Source organism: Odontesthes bonariensis, chromosome 21, assembly GCF_027942865.1.
Source record: "Odontesthes bonariensis isolate fOdoBon6 chromosome 21, fOdoBon6.hap1, whole genome shotgun sequence".
Classification (NCBI taxonomy): domain Eukaryota; kingdom Metazoa; phylum Chordata; class Actinopteri; order Atheriniformes; family Atherinopsidae; genus Odontesthes; species Odontesthes bonariensis.
Genome location: NC_134526.1, coordinates 2,791,886 through 2,805,547, shown reverse-complemented (window position 1 = coordinate 2,805,547; position 13,662 = coordinate 2,791,886). Strand labels below are relative to the sequence as shown.

Genomic DNA, 13,662 nt, shown 5'->3' with positions numbered 1-13,662 from the left:
AAGTAAATACAGGCACAAACTATGCTGTTTATAATTTATTAATTACTGTACATTAGCACTGATAACGTGGAGGTGCGTCGCTTACTTAAAAAAACCCGGGTTACTAATTTTGAATTTTAGCCGAATGAGCAGCGCAGGCAGGCAGCAGGCAGCAGGTCTGTGGGCTGTCTGTGGTAGTAGCACGACGAGGACGTCAGTAACACCCACTTTACGACAAAAATTCAAAATGACAGTAACCCGGATTTTTTTAAGTAAGCGACGCACCTCCCCGTTATCAGTGCTAGTGTACAGTAATTAATAAATTATAAACAGCATAGTTTGTGCTTGTATTTACTTGCCCATATGAACCCGTTTCATGGCCGAATATCTCAAGAGAGCAGCCAGACGCCTCGCGAATATCTTCGGAACAGCTCCAAATGACCAACAACAAGCAGGGGTGAGTAGAACATCATGTTATAATGTGAAATCAAGGGCCCAATGTCAAAAAAACGGTCTTATCCTTTAACTCTGGTCTGATTATTACAGAAAACACTGCTGTTCTGTTTTAGGTGGATCCCAAGGGGATCATTTAAACTGAAGTTAACTGTACTTTTATCAGTAAATAAAAAAAATTACACTCAGTTCAGTGTTAAAGGTATTTCTGATTTTCCTGCTAAAACTGTTTCCAGATCAGTTTCACCATCTTTACAAACCTGCATTCACTGCCGTCTACTGGCTACAACGAATAATTTAGTTTATTTTTAATAACAGGAAAAGATGTTAATTGTTCTGTGTGAAACTCAAACAGTTTCTCTGGAGATAACATAGATATTAATTATGTTTACATGTCACTGACACATTTCTTATATTTGTATTTTCCTGAACAAAAATCTTAAATCAAGCTGTTTATTGACTGTGTCTAAGACTCTAAGACTGTATCTGATAGAAACAAACCAGTTATGTTATAAGTTCCCGTGGAGGCTTTTTATTAATCAATTTCTGAAATAAAACAAGAACCAGAAATAAAGAAAGTCATAAAATTCACTTTAGTTTTTATTGGAATGTCCAGCAGAGCAAAGATAAACATATTTAACTTCTGTACATCTTCAACATCACTGATCTTATAAATTATCGCCCTCTTCACCTCAAAGATGCCGTCTTGATGGTCAGGACGGACACGTCAAAGGTGCCCCCGCTCAGGTCAAAGATCAGGATGATCCGTTCTCCTGAGGCTACTTTTTCATATCCAAAGGTAGCCCAATTTGAAATTAATAATGAGGTACTTTGAAAATTTAAGAGTAGCCCGTTCCTACTTGCCTGACTTGCCCATAGAAGGCTGACACAGTCATTCCATTTTGGGCAACCTTCTCAATGGTGGGCGTACCCTGGTAAGGGTAAAGTGTGAAATATGATTTTTTTTTCTCCTCCTCTCACCTAATGTGGTATTTTCTCCTATCTGGAAGGTGCTGCGCTCATCACTGAGCTGCATGGCCACGGTCACCCATCTCCCTTGTTTTGTTTTTTATGTTGTCTGTCTGGGTGGGTTGTACTGGAACTTCTTGGAATTTCCCCTTCGGGGGATTAATAAGGTATTTTTTAATTTGAATTGAATTTGAATTTGAATTTAGACTTTTTTCTTCCGTTAGGACTATACTCTTTTGTCGTTATTGTTTATTTTTGTATTTTTGTTCATGATTTGGTCTCATGCAGCTGCCATATCAATGTGTTGATGATCAGCTATAATAATTTTACTTGTATAGCACCAATTCACAACAAAAGAAATCTCAAAGCACTTGAATTACTTGTTTAACTTAATCTTAAATTCCAAACAGTTCAACCCAGTTACTTTCCAAATCAGTGTTTGGTTGTTGGAGCTAATAATTGGCCACTGTTGTATTAAATCTAAAGAAATCTACATTTTAAAAGTATCAAATACTCCAGAAGAAAAATCTATTAAAACTCAGCATCCTCAAAGAAAAGGTAATAATTTAATCAATCTATTGAGCTAAAGAGTAAACTATGTTCAAATAAAAATAAAAAATAAATAAATAAAAGATAAACAATCCATAAAGAAATAAAAATGTAAGATAAAACATCTGACATACAATTTCTCAAAAATATTTTCATCAATAAAGTGAAAGTTTTAGATAAATAATTAAACATTTTATCAAAAAGTCTAAATGTTCAGATACTAAATACAAATTTAATGTAAAAGATTAAATCAAAATGATTTTTGAAAATATTTATTGAAGATTTTAAAAATTCAACATTTCAAATACAAAGTCAAACATTGCGAGACTGAATTTTAAAAATAATGATGTAACATTATGTAAAATATCAACTGTCTGAGATGAGAAATCAATAATTCAGACTATAATCGCATATCATCAGGATGAACCCTGGCTGCTCACTAAACTTCTGCTCATTGGAGCAGAATCAGTGATTTAAGATAAACACAAAAAACTTGTGCCAAATAAAAAATGGACCAGACTCAGTGAATAATTCCTTATACTCCCTATATACACCAGTGAGCAGTACTGACCAACATGTCATTTGGGTCATCAGGGGGGAACCTCCTTTCATCAGTGTTTCGTCGAGTTTGGCCCACGTCACCTCCAGGAGGCTAGACAGTGATCACTGGCGTCCCAGAGTCCTAATGCCAGCCATCACTGCTCCTCACAACACAATAACCATCTTTTTTCTTTCTATTTTTTTCCACAAACACAAGCTACCTCAGCCTCTCACCAACTGCACACCAGTCACAGCGGTTTGGGGATTCAAGCCCTGGTTCGGGTAGGGGGAGAAATAAAGAGGTAAAGATAAGTAGGAATGGGATTCAAACCCTGGACCGGGTAGGGGGTGATGAAAATATAGAGGGTGCCAGAGGTGGAGGCAGGACAAGATACACTAGCAGATTCAGCAGACAAACTCACCTAAACAGTCCTACAATCACTAAAAATGCCAGCAAAAAAACAAAGCAAAACAGGCCAACTCACCTAAAATGGCCGCCTGGTTTCAAAAGACTCACATGGGCCACACCCTCCACTTAAATATCCTGAATTTCTTCTTTGTTTCTTCAAAGAGTCTGTTTACCCTAAGTGCTCCCCCTGCTGGGCCCCCAGCTACTATTGCTTCTTCTAATCCAAATCCATTGACTGGACTTTACTGCCTCATCTGACACTTCCTTCACTCTTTTCCTCACACTCTGTCCACTTACACCCAGCTCCCTCAACAATGAGACAACAGACTTTGCAACAAATCCTCTACATCCTACTTCCACTGGACAGATTCTAACCTTCCATCCTCGCTGCTCTGCTTCTGCCCCCAACTCCACATACCTAAGCTTTTTCCTTTCATATGCTTCTGCTACTAATTCCCTCCAAGGAACAGTCTCTATGAGACTGGGCTCTATGAATTAGACTCATTCTACTCCTAGACCACAAGACTATATCAGGCCTTAGATTTGTAGAGACTATTTCCTGGGGAACAACAAGCTTATTTCCTAAATCTACCTGCATCTCCCAATCACAAGCATCCTCCAAGCTGCCTTGCCTCCTTATTGTCTTATTAACTTTCCTGTTGAAACCTGCTGTACTTAAGCACAGTCTAATATCCTGAAAATGTGCTCTTACTAAGTTAACAACTATTACGGGCACTCTAAAATACTCAAACGCTTTCCAAATGAGGCTTTGTGGCACTGAAGCAAATGCATTTGCTAGATCCAGAAATAAAACATGCAAGTCTTGGCTGTCTGAATCTGATGCCAAATTATGCTAGTGTGCTCTAAACACCCTGTGAAACCTGGTATTCCTGCCTTCTGCACAGTAGTATCTATTAAGCTATTATTTTCTAAATAACTAGCTAAACTCTGTGCAACTAAACTAAAGAAAATCTTCCCCTCTACATTTAGGAGGGAGATCATCCGGAGCTGACTCAAGTCCGAGGACTCTTTCTCCTTTGGAATAAGAACGCTTGAAACCACAAATCTGAAAAAGTGTTTCTGAGTGAAAGAGACAGAATTAACTATCTGTTCAGCAGGGATTCTCTGACAGGAGGACACTCTGTATACTCAGCACAGAGACACTGAGGAACCAGATGACCAGAACCAGAACCCAAATCCAGGATGCAGAGGTTCTTCAGTGAATGTGGTGCTGAAGGTGTGGAGGTGGATCAGTGTGTCAGAGGAGACGCTGTAGAAGGACAGAGTGCCAGCAGGACGGTCCACATACACTGCTGCTCTGTTACAGACAGAGGAGGAGGAGGAGGCGGAGGAGGAGGAGGAGGAGGAGGAGGAGGAGGAGGAGGAGGAGGATGTTTCTCTGGCATTGTGCCAGACAGAGTAACCTCCATCAGAGCAGCTCAGAGACCAGGACTGATCATTCCATCCAAACACACATTCACTGCCTCCTCTCCTGCTGATTCCTCTGTAACTCACTGATATATCAACCCTTCCTCTCCACTCGACCTCCCAGTAACAGCGACCAGTCAGAACATTTCTACACAGCAGCTGAGAACATTCATCAAATCTGTCTGGATGATCAGGATATGACTGAACCTCCTCCACACGTGTCACCTTCCTGTTGCTGTCAGACAGTTTCAGTTTCCTGTTCACTGTGTTTGTGTCGATTGTGAGTTGACAGGAATCTGATGGAGAGAACAAACACAATCCAGCTGCAGTTATTGATCCATCATCTGTTCACTTTGATCAATGAGTGCTGTGACAGTGTGAAGATGGCTGAATGTCATGAATCAGATGAAGAACACACTCACACTTCCTCAGCCCTGGTGTCAGCCATCGTTCTCCAGCAGGCTCCACCCTGAAAGGAGGAGGGGGGTCAGAGCAGCACTGTCTCTTTCAGCATCAAACATGGACATTACATGGCTCTCACACACACATTGTTCTACACTGAGAGAGATGCTGACTGCTCATGAGGACTTCACACAGCCCCACTTCAGAAACACAGAAATGTCCCTTTAACTGGATGAATAAAGTCTCTGAATCTGCTGAATATGTTTCCTTACAGGCTGAGCATTAACCAGCAGATGGTTGCTGGTATGTATGTTTTCTTTGGGGCCCATTTATCTGAGGAATGACACGATAAACCCCCATCATTCTGACAGATCCACGCTGTTTTAAGGGGACACCGGCTAATGCTGGCAGACATTTCCTCCTCCTCCTCACAGAGGTTTGCTCCTCCCTCGCTGCTCGGCATCACTTCTAACCAGCTCATGAGCCGGTTAGAAGGGAAATGATTAAAGCAGCAGAGCTCTCCATACCTGAGAGTGTCCAGCCTCCACTGTGGATCCTCCAGTCCAGCTGAGAGCTGCCTCACTGCTGAGTCTCCTGGATGGTTGTAGCTCAGGTCCAGCTCTCTCAGATGGGAGGGGTTGGAGGTCAGAGCTGAGACCAGAGAAGCACAGCCTTCCTCTGTGATCAGACAGCCTGACAGGCTGCAGGAAACAACACAAATGGCAGAAACTGAGAGAAAAGACTCCAACAGCAGACACCATCCTGAACAGGTCAGCTGTTCATCCATGACTGTAAAGCAGAATTAAAATGATCAGCAGCTGAACAGTTGAATGAATCCTGACCTGAGAGCTTCCAGGTTACAGTTTGGACTCTGCAGTCCAACAGACAGCTGCTTCAGCCCTGAATCCTGCAGGTTGTTGTTACTCAGGTCCAGTTCTGTCAGGCTGGAGGACTGGGAGCTGAGAGCTGAGGACAGAGCTGCACAGCTTCTCTCTGAGAGGTTACAGCCGCTCAGTCTGAGGAGGGAATAACAGGAAGAGAATTAAGTTATGTAAGAACTTTATAAATATTATAAAGTTCTTGCACCGTGTTTCTTTCCTCTTGATGTAAACTGATCTGATGGAACTGTTTGCTGTGAATCTGTGTTATCTACAAACTGAAATTATCTGAGAAATAACTCAGTTATTTTCTCTCCTTTTAACAAGTAAACAGAGCATTTAAAACATATTTATCTCTGTACTTACACAGCTTTGTTGGAGGCTTTGACCACTGGCAGCAGCCTCAGAAGAGCCTCCTCTGAAGCAGAGTATTTCTTCAGGTCAAACTCATCCAGATGTTTTCCTGATGACAGTAAGATGAAGACCAGAGCTGAACACTGAGCAGGAGACAGTTTATCTGTGGAGAGACTTCCTGAACTCAGGGCCTGTTGGATCTCCTCCACCAGAGAACGATCATTCAGTTCATTCAGACAGTGGAACAGATTGATGCTTCTCTCTGCAGACAGATTCTCACTGATCTTCTTCTTGATGTAATCAACTGTTTCCTTATTGGTCTGTGAGCTACTTCCTGTCTGTGTCAGCAGGCCTCGTAGGAGCCTCTGATTGGTCTGCAGGGAAAGACCCAGGAGGAAGCGGAGGAACAGGTCCAGGTGTCCGTTTGGACTCTCTAAGGCCTTGTTCACAGCACTCTGATGGAGATATTTTAGATTAGGTTTGTAAAACATTTTTGACCACACAGAGGTTGTTTGTTGTTCTCCCATCAGGTTGAGTCCAGAGTTGATGAAGGTCAGATGCACATGCAGAGCAGCCAGAAACTCCTGAACACTCAGATGGATGAAGCAGAACACCTTCTCCTGGCACAGCCCTCTCTCCTCTCTAAAGATCTGTGTGAACACTCCTGAGTACACTGAGGCTTCTGAGATATCGATGCCACACTCTGTCAGGTCTGATTCATAGAAGATCAGCTTTCCTTTCTGCAGCTGCTCAAAAGCCAGTTTTCCCAGAGACTCAATCATCTTCCTGCTCTCTGGACTCCAGTGTGGATCTGTCTCAGCTCCTCCATCATACTTGAGCTTCTTCACTTTGGCCTGAACCACCAGGAAGTGGATGTACATCTCAGTCAGGGTGCTGGGCAGCTCTGCTCCCTCTCTGGTTTCCAACACATGCTCCAGAACTGTAGCAGTGATCCAGCAGAAGACCGGGATGTGGCACATGATGCGGAGGCTTCGGGATGTCTGGATGTGGGAGATGATCCTGCTGGCCTGCTCTGAATCTCTGAATCTCTTCCTGAAGTACTCCTCCTTCTGTGGGTCAGTGAACCCTCTGACCTCTGTCACCATGCCAACACAGCCAGGAGGGATCTGATTGGCTGCTGCAGGTCGTGTGGTTATCCAGAGGCGAGCAGAGGGAAGCAGCTCCCCCCTGATGAGGTTTGTCAGCAGCACATCCACTGAGGTGGGCTCTGTAGCATCAGTCAGGGGCTCCTTGCTGTGGAAGTCCAGAGGAAGTCGACACTCATCCAGACCGTCAAAGATGAACACGACCTGGAACTGTTCAAAGCTGCAGATTCCTGCTGCTTTGGTCTCAGTAAAGAAGTGATGAACAAGCTCCACCAAGCTGAACTTTCTCTCTTTCAGCACATTCAGCTCTCTGAAAGTGAATGGAAACATGAAGTGGATGTCCTGGTTGGCTTTGCCTTCAGCCCAGTCCAGAGTGAACTTCTGTGTTAAGACTGTTTTCCCAATGCCAGCCACTCCCTTTGTCATCACTGTTCTGATTGGTTCATCTCCTCCAGGTGGGCCTTTAAAGATGTCTTCTTGTCTGATGGATGTTTCTGCTCTGCCTGCTTTCCTGGATGCTGCTTCAATCTGTCTGACCTCATGTTCATCATTGACCTCTCCGCTCCCTCCCTCTGTGATGTAGAGCTCTGTGTAGATCTGATTCAGAAGGGTTGGCTTTCCTGCTTTAGGAATCCCCTCAAACACACACTGGAACTTCTTCTTCAGAGCACATTTATGTTTAAGTTGATGCAATTCTGAATGAAGACAAGAAATAACATCAGTAAACAGACATTTCAACCCTGTACAGAATGAGTATCTGAACATCTGCTGTTCTGTGTGCTGAGACATCAGTAAATGTGTCATTTATCCAGCAGGTTAAACCTTTAGAGGAATCCTCTTACTGCTCTGCAGACGGTCAGCCAGCTCCTCCTGCTTCATTCTCCTCAGGAAGTGAGCTGTGATCTTCACTAATGCCTCTCTGCTGCTCCTCTGCTCTTCATCCTCACCCTCCCTCTGACTCTCTAAGCATTCTGGGTAATCTGGACTCAGAGCCTTCTGCACCTTCTTCAGCTCCTCCTTCACAAAAGTGAGCATGTTGTCCTCCAGCAGCTGGAACAGAAAACTATATGAATGAGCCCATCAGACTGAAACCATGGAGCCAAACATCAGATCCATGTTGGACACACTGACAGCCCACTGGCCTACAGAGTGCAGCATGGAGATGGCTGTGAGCAGAACAGATGGAAAAGTAGTTGTTGTACATGTACAGACCATAAATATGGAGTCCAGCTGTGTTTGATGCTGCTGGGCAGACGGACCACTGGGACCCTCTGAGCTCTGCTGGTCCACTCTGTGGAGGAATCATGAAGAATGAGCTCACATTGTGTCTGTCCACACAGAGAGCAACACAAGGTGAAGGTCCATGAAGGGATGTGTGGATGTGAGCAGTGAACGCAGCCATAAAGCAGCTGATTAACTCTGAAGCTGCACATCATCAGCATCTGTGTTCCAGAAGATAAGAGCTCAGTGTGTTTCTAACAGTGGGAGGAAGCTGAGGTCAGATGAAGCAGTGTGAGGAGGAAGGGATACAGAACTGTGTGAACTGACAAAAGATTTGTTTCTTTGTGAGGAGTCCAGCTGACGTGTTGGTTGGATCGTAGCTGTAGTTTCTAAAATACAACAAAAACTTCAGTGTGGAATTAGTTCATTGGTTTCAAAATTTATTGAACAGAAACGAGTTCAAAGAAATGATTTCAGAGTCTTCACTGACCAACTTCTTTGTATTTAGAAAACAGAACCAAATGTAGAACCTGATGCAGCAACACTCAGTAAAAGTTGTTCTGGAGTCACAGAAAGACAGAAAGTTTACAGAATCTACAGGAACAGCGTTCTGGAAGCTTCTCCAACCAGCAGGTTATCTGCTGACAGGTGAGGGTGTCAGGGTTGGGTATAACAGCAGCTTCCACCAAAGGTTCAGTCTCTCCAACAAGGATGGGTCATGGCTCACCGCTTTGGGCCAAACTCCATCAGAGACTCATCAATAAGTTCAGGAAATATTCTAAAGAACTTTGGTCTTTCAGCATCTAAATGTTAATTTTACTCCCTAAAAGAGACCTAATTTAACATCCATTCTTTCCACTTTGACAGTTTCACATGTGAAGATGAAATGGATGTGAATCAGAGCTCACATTAAACACAAGTTGGAAAAAGAACTGTTCAAACTGACTCTGGTACATTTTACAGTGTTACACCATTTACACACAGCTCACCTCTGAGGCCGTGAACGTTGGTCTGATTTAAAGACAATAAAACGATCATTTGACCTGTCGCTCTGCATGGACACACAGCTGGGTTCAGGTTCAGGTTCAGGTTCAGGTTCAGGTTCAGGTTCAGGTTCAGGTTCAGATCCAGGCTGGTTCCTGTGAATAAAGGTGGTTTGGTGATGTGAGTGCTGAGCTCTGACATGGAGAAGAGTCATGGACAGTTAGAGATGGTCACCTCACCTCTGAGCTTTGCTCCGGCTCTCATGTTCCCCACACAGAGAGGTTTTAGTGTCCTCACACTGATCCATGCTGCTGAACTCACATCAGCTCACACACACTTTCTACCTTCTTCTGCAGAGGAAACACAGATCATTCATCTGCACATCAACTCACATCCTCTTTTCCATCATCTGTGCTGTAAAAAGATCAGCTGCTCCTCCTCTGATTGGCTCTGATTCTCTGTTTCATATCAGTGTCAGCTGAATGCAGTCAGACAGGAGTGCTGAGGCAGAGGAAGCTGCCATCAGCTGCTGTACTTCCACCACCTGTCCACTAGAGGGAGGCATGGAGCTACAGCCCAGCAGACACCTCATGATCCCGATGACGATGATGAAGGATTCTGTCTGTTTAGTTTTCAGCAGTGTTGTGCGTGAACGCGTTCATTGAACACGCTCATTTTTTCGCGAACGTTGAACTGAACGCAACACGTTTTTTAATAAAGAACTTGAACGTGAATTCGTTCACATTATGTGTCATGAACGGCAGTCATCACTGTAAATGAACGTTGGAATTTGTTTTCCATTGAAAACTGAGTGACATCTGTTTTCTCTTTTGAAACCCTCCTGTATTCTCGCTGGTGCCGCTTAAATCATGTATCACCAGACAGAAATGGTTTTGACATTGGGTGCGCAATGCATTGCGGGCAACGTAGTGTCCGGCTGAGAATAGTTGAATAACATACTGGCTTCCGAACGACGTTACCCGTGATGAATTGCGCGCGGAGGGCTGGAGGAGCGAGAGAGAGAGAGAGAGAGAGAGCGCTGCAATTAAATAAAAAAGGCTAGTGGAAGTGATGGCACGGAGAAAGACACCGATTCTCCTTATGAACATTTAAAACAATTTTACACTCTTGCAAACCAAGACCCCGACGGCAAAAATCTTACTTTTGTGTGTACTTTTCTGTGTCCACCTGCGCAGCAAAAACAAGTTAGGACATCAACAACGTCCTTCTCGAATTTGAAACGGCACATTGAGTTAAAACATCCATCCAGTGTGAATGCATATATGCACGCCCTCGAGGGTCATAAGGGAGGAAAGGGAAAAAAGACCCCCTGCCAACCCCAAACGCAAATTACACTACCTTGTCTGTACTGCTGCAAGTTTCATCACCTGGTAAGAAACCCACAATTGCAGTGTCATGAGCAAATGTCTACAATGAGCAGTTTCAAAGAAAATATAGTGATTTATCGCTCGTAGTGTGAAAAAAAGTATTTATTTGAATATCTCACGAAAAAAGTAAAATGAACTGAACTTTGAACTAGTTCAGAATTAAAATTGTGAACTTTGAACGTGAACTGTTCACTTTGAGCATGTATGAACTGAACTTGAACTAGTTCAGTAAAGCTGTGAACTGGCACAACACTGGTTTTCAGAGGACTTTTTAACAGCAAATACAAACAGGGACAGATGTTAGATCTGAGCTGTGTGAGGCTTTTAATAAAGCTGATCAAAAGTCTAAATACTGAGAAAAAGGAGCTGAAATTAAATCAAAATCAAAACTTGGGAATTTTGGCCCTTTGGAAATGCATTCAAATTCATGTATAATGGGACAAAATAGCCCAATTTGGAGGCCTCATAACTCAGCCATACTTCATCATAGACACATCATTCAAAGTTTAAACAGGGCAGGAAAGACTCAACTGTAACTGAACTAAAGGCTTTGCTGATATATTGTAAAGCTTTGACACAACAGCAGTTTAACTTTTAGGAGAAATCAGGACTCCTCTCACTCTGCTGTCCTGGGGTCTCACACTCTATTTTTACCAACTCGATATTAATACCAAAATCACTCAAACAAACTTCCCTCACATTCAAAATGTTTGCTGCACCCAGACAAATTATACTTCAAAATGTAGGTATTTTTGTCCTCTTTCACCCAAAGTCACCCTCATTGTGCTTGGCCTCACGGTTTTCTCTCAAATCCCCTCTGAGCGCAGAGAGCGACCACTCGGGCTGCCATTGACGGCCATTATAACCAGGTCACCTCATCTCCATGTCAAATCAATGTGAAGGCTGTTTTTAAAACTGCCATTAAAAAAATACCGTACATAGTAGCAGCATAAGAAATACACCAGTGGCTTCTGTCGTCCCTTCTGGCGCTCACAGTCGAAGTATATTTCAGATATAACTTATAGTTTTCGAACGGCGACTGTTTGTTCGGGGCAAACATATCAGTATTGAGCACCAAGGTCTCCCTGTCAGTTGGAGCCATATAGTGTGTGTACTCCGCTACTATTACAGCTGTCGCCATAGCAACTAATGACACAGCTGATCCTCCTTATAAGGGCACAGCCAAGATGGCTGACCTGTTATAACAGGTTTATTCCCGCCACTTTGTTATGTCTGCTCCCATTTCAATATGACTATAACATGGCAGCCTTACACGTCTGTACATGACACATCTGTCTCTCCTTTCAGATAATAATCACCAAACGTGTTAGAAAATGGTTCGATCCACCTCAGGGGTTTTTCAGATTTTACGGCTATTTTTCTGGTCATGAATGTGATAAATATATTTGAACTTCAATAAAATAAAAACATGAAACATAAAAATATCACCTGATCATCATGTTGATTGATTCCAGTTAATCAATAATCTCATCATCATGTAGATTTATCTTCAACCACAAACTGATCAAACTTTGTTCTGAAATAAGAAGTGAACATGTTCTCCAACATCACAGAGCAGAAACAAACAGGAAAGTTTGAACTTACAGATTGTTCAGAGCTGAACAAGAAGAAGACTCTCCACTCGACAGACTGAGACACAGGTGAGCTGCTTCCTGGAACCAGTCAGAGCCGAGTCCACCTGTGATGGAGGCGGGACAGATAGAACCTGTCTGACCAGAGGAGTTCATGTTAAACACACCTCCAAGTTACTGAACAACAAACTCTGAACTTTGTACTGCAGTTCTCTCAGAGATTCAGTGTAAATTCCCCGCATGAACATGGCTGCCTTTGAATCAGAACAGGTGTGTTCAGGTGTGCTCTGATGCTCATCAGCTCAGGATCAACAGTGAAATGAACTCTGTGAACAGACCACTCATCCTGGCAGTCAGGGAGGAGAGGATGGGCTAACCTGGATCCAGTGTTGGCTTTGTGTCAGCCTTTAATCTCAGTCTATATTTTGGTCTGATTTTCATGCTGATGACCAGTTTTGATCTCAGTAAAATAAAAAAAAGATGTGTTTTTAAGTCTAAGGCAAACTGCAAGAATCGTTTTAAACTGCTCGGATTCTAATTTTCTATCAGTGTTGCTCATGTTCATTTTCTCAAACAGCTCATTGATCATGTGATCAGTCATGTGGGGAAGGTGTTTAGAAATTATTCACAAAAGCTTTTTTCCACAGCAAAAGGAAACAAAACTTTATTGTAATTTTCTGTTCGGTGGTTCAGACGTTGGATATAGAGCAGAAATAATGAAAATCTGGGCCCTCTGAGGGCAGAAGCTCAGACAGTAAATGCTCAGGTGGGCAGGAGTCCATCAGGACATCCGCCTCCCCTCCCAGAGGAGACTCATAATAACACAGAAACAAGTGATGGCCTTTATCCAATAAAAGCTACTGAACTGTTTCACTTGTATTTTGGATGGATATAACAAACAAGACAAACATCCAGAAGCACAGCTGCTTGCCTCTGCAGGCAGATTTACTTTACAGGCCGTAACGAGCAAAGAAAGCATCACACAGCAGCCACCTTTGATAGCCTGAGGTGTCAATAATTAATCTATCTGAGCAGCTCAGAGTGGCTTCATAAAACTGAGCCCATCATGGAGACGTCCAGGAATGGGTGGGGCTAAATCCCACAGTCAGATAAACTAAACACTGTCAGCGTTCATAGGTCGCCTTTATTATTGTGTTATCTTTGGAGTAAGCAGAATTTCATTTATTACATGTGATACCTGCCTGATGTGGGAGGACAAGGCGTCTGTAAAATGGCACAGATATCTGTTATGGATAATAATACAGATATAATTTACCCGTAATAATAAAAGGCGGCTTTAAAAGTCCTGAATTTGAGAAGGGGAAGGGGTGCATAGCTCTGTATACACGTTTTCTTTTTGGGTATTGTTTCTTGTTTGTTTCACAATTAAAAATATATTTACATCTTCAA

At 42.9% G+C, this 13,662-nt stretch overlaps 1 protein-coding gene across 1 annotated transcript; it reads right to left on the bottom strand.

The window, feature by feature from the left end:
* Positions 1 to 2,206: 2,206 nt before the first annotated feature.
* Positions 2,207 to 12,331, bottom strand: LOC142370801 (NLR family CARD domain-containing protein 3-like). Its single transcript, XM_075453285.1, is given in 9 exon segments — positions 2,207 to 4,623; positions 4,750 to 4,796; positions 5,257 to 5,745; positions 5,974 to 7,762; positions 7,910 to 8,117; positions 8,280 to 8,358; positions 9,278 to 9,427; positions 9,512 to 9,622; positions 12,266 to 12,331. Coding segments are annotated over 8 exon segments (3,405 nt in total). The 5' UTR covers positions 9,580 to 9,622; positions 12,266 to 12,331; the 3' UTR covers positions 2,207 to 4,048.
* Positions 12,332 to 13,662: the final 1,331 nt, after the last annotated feature.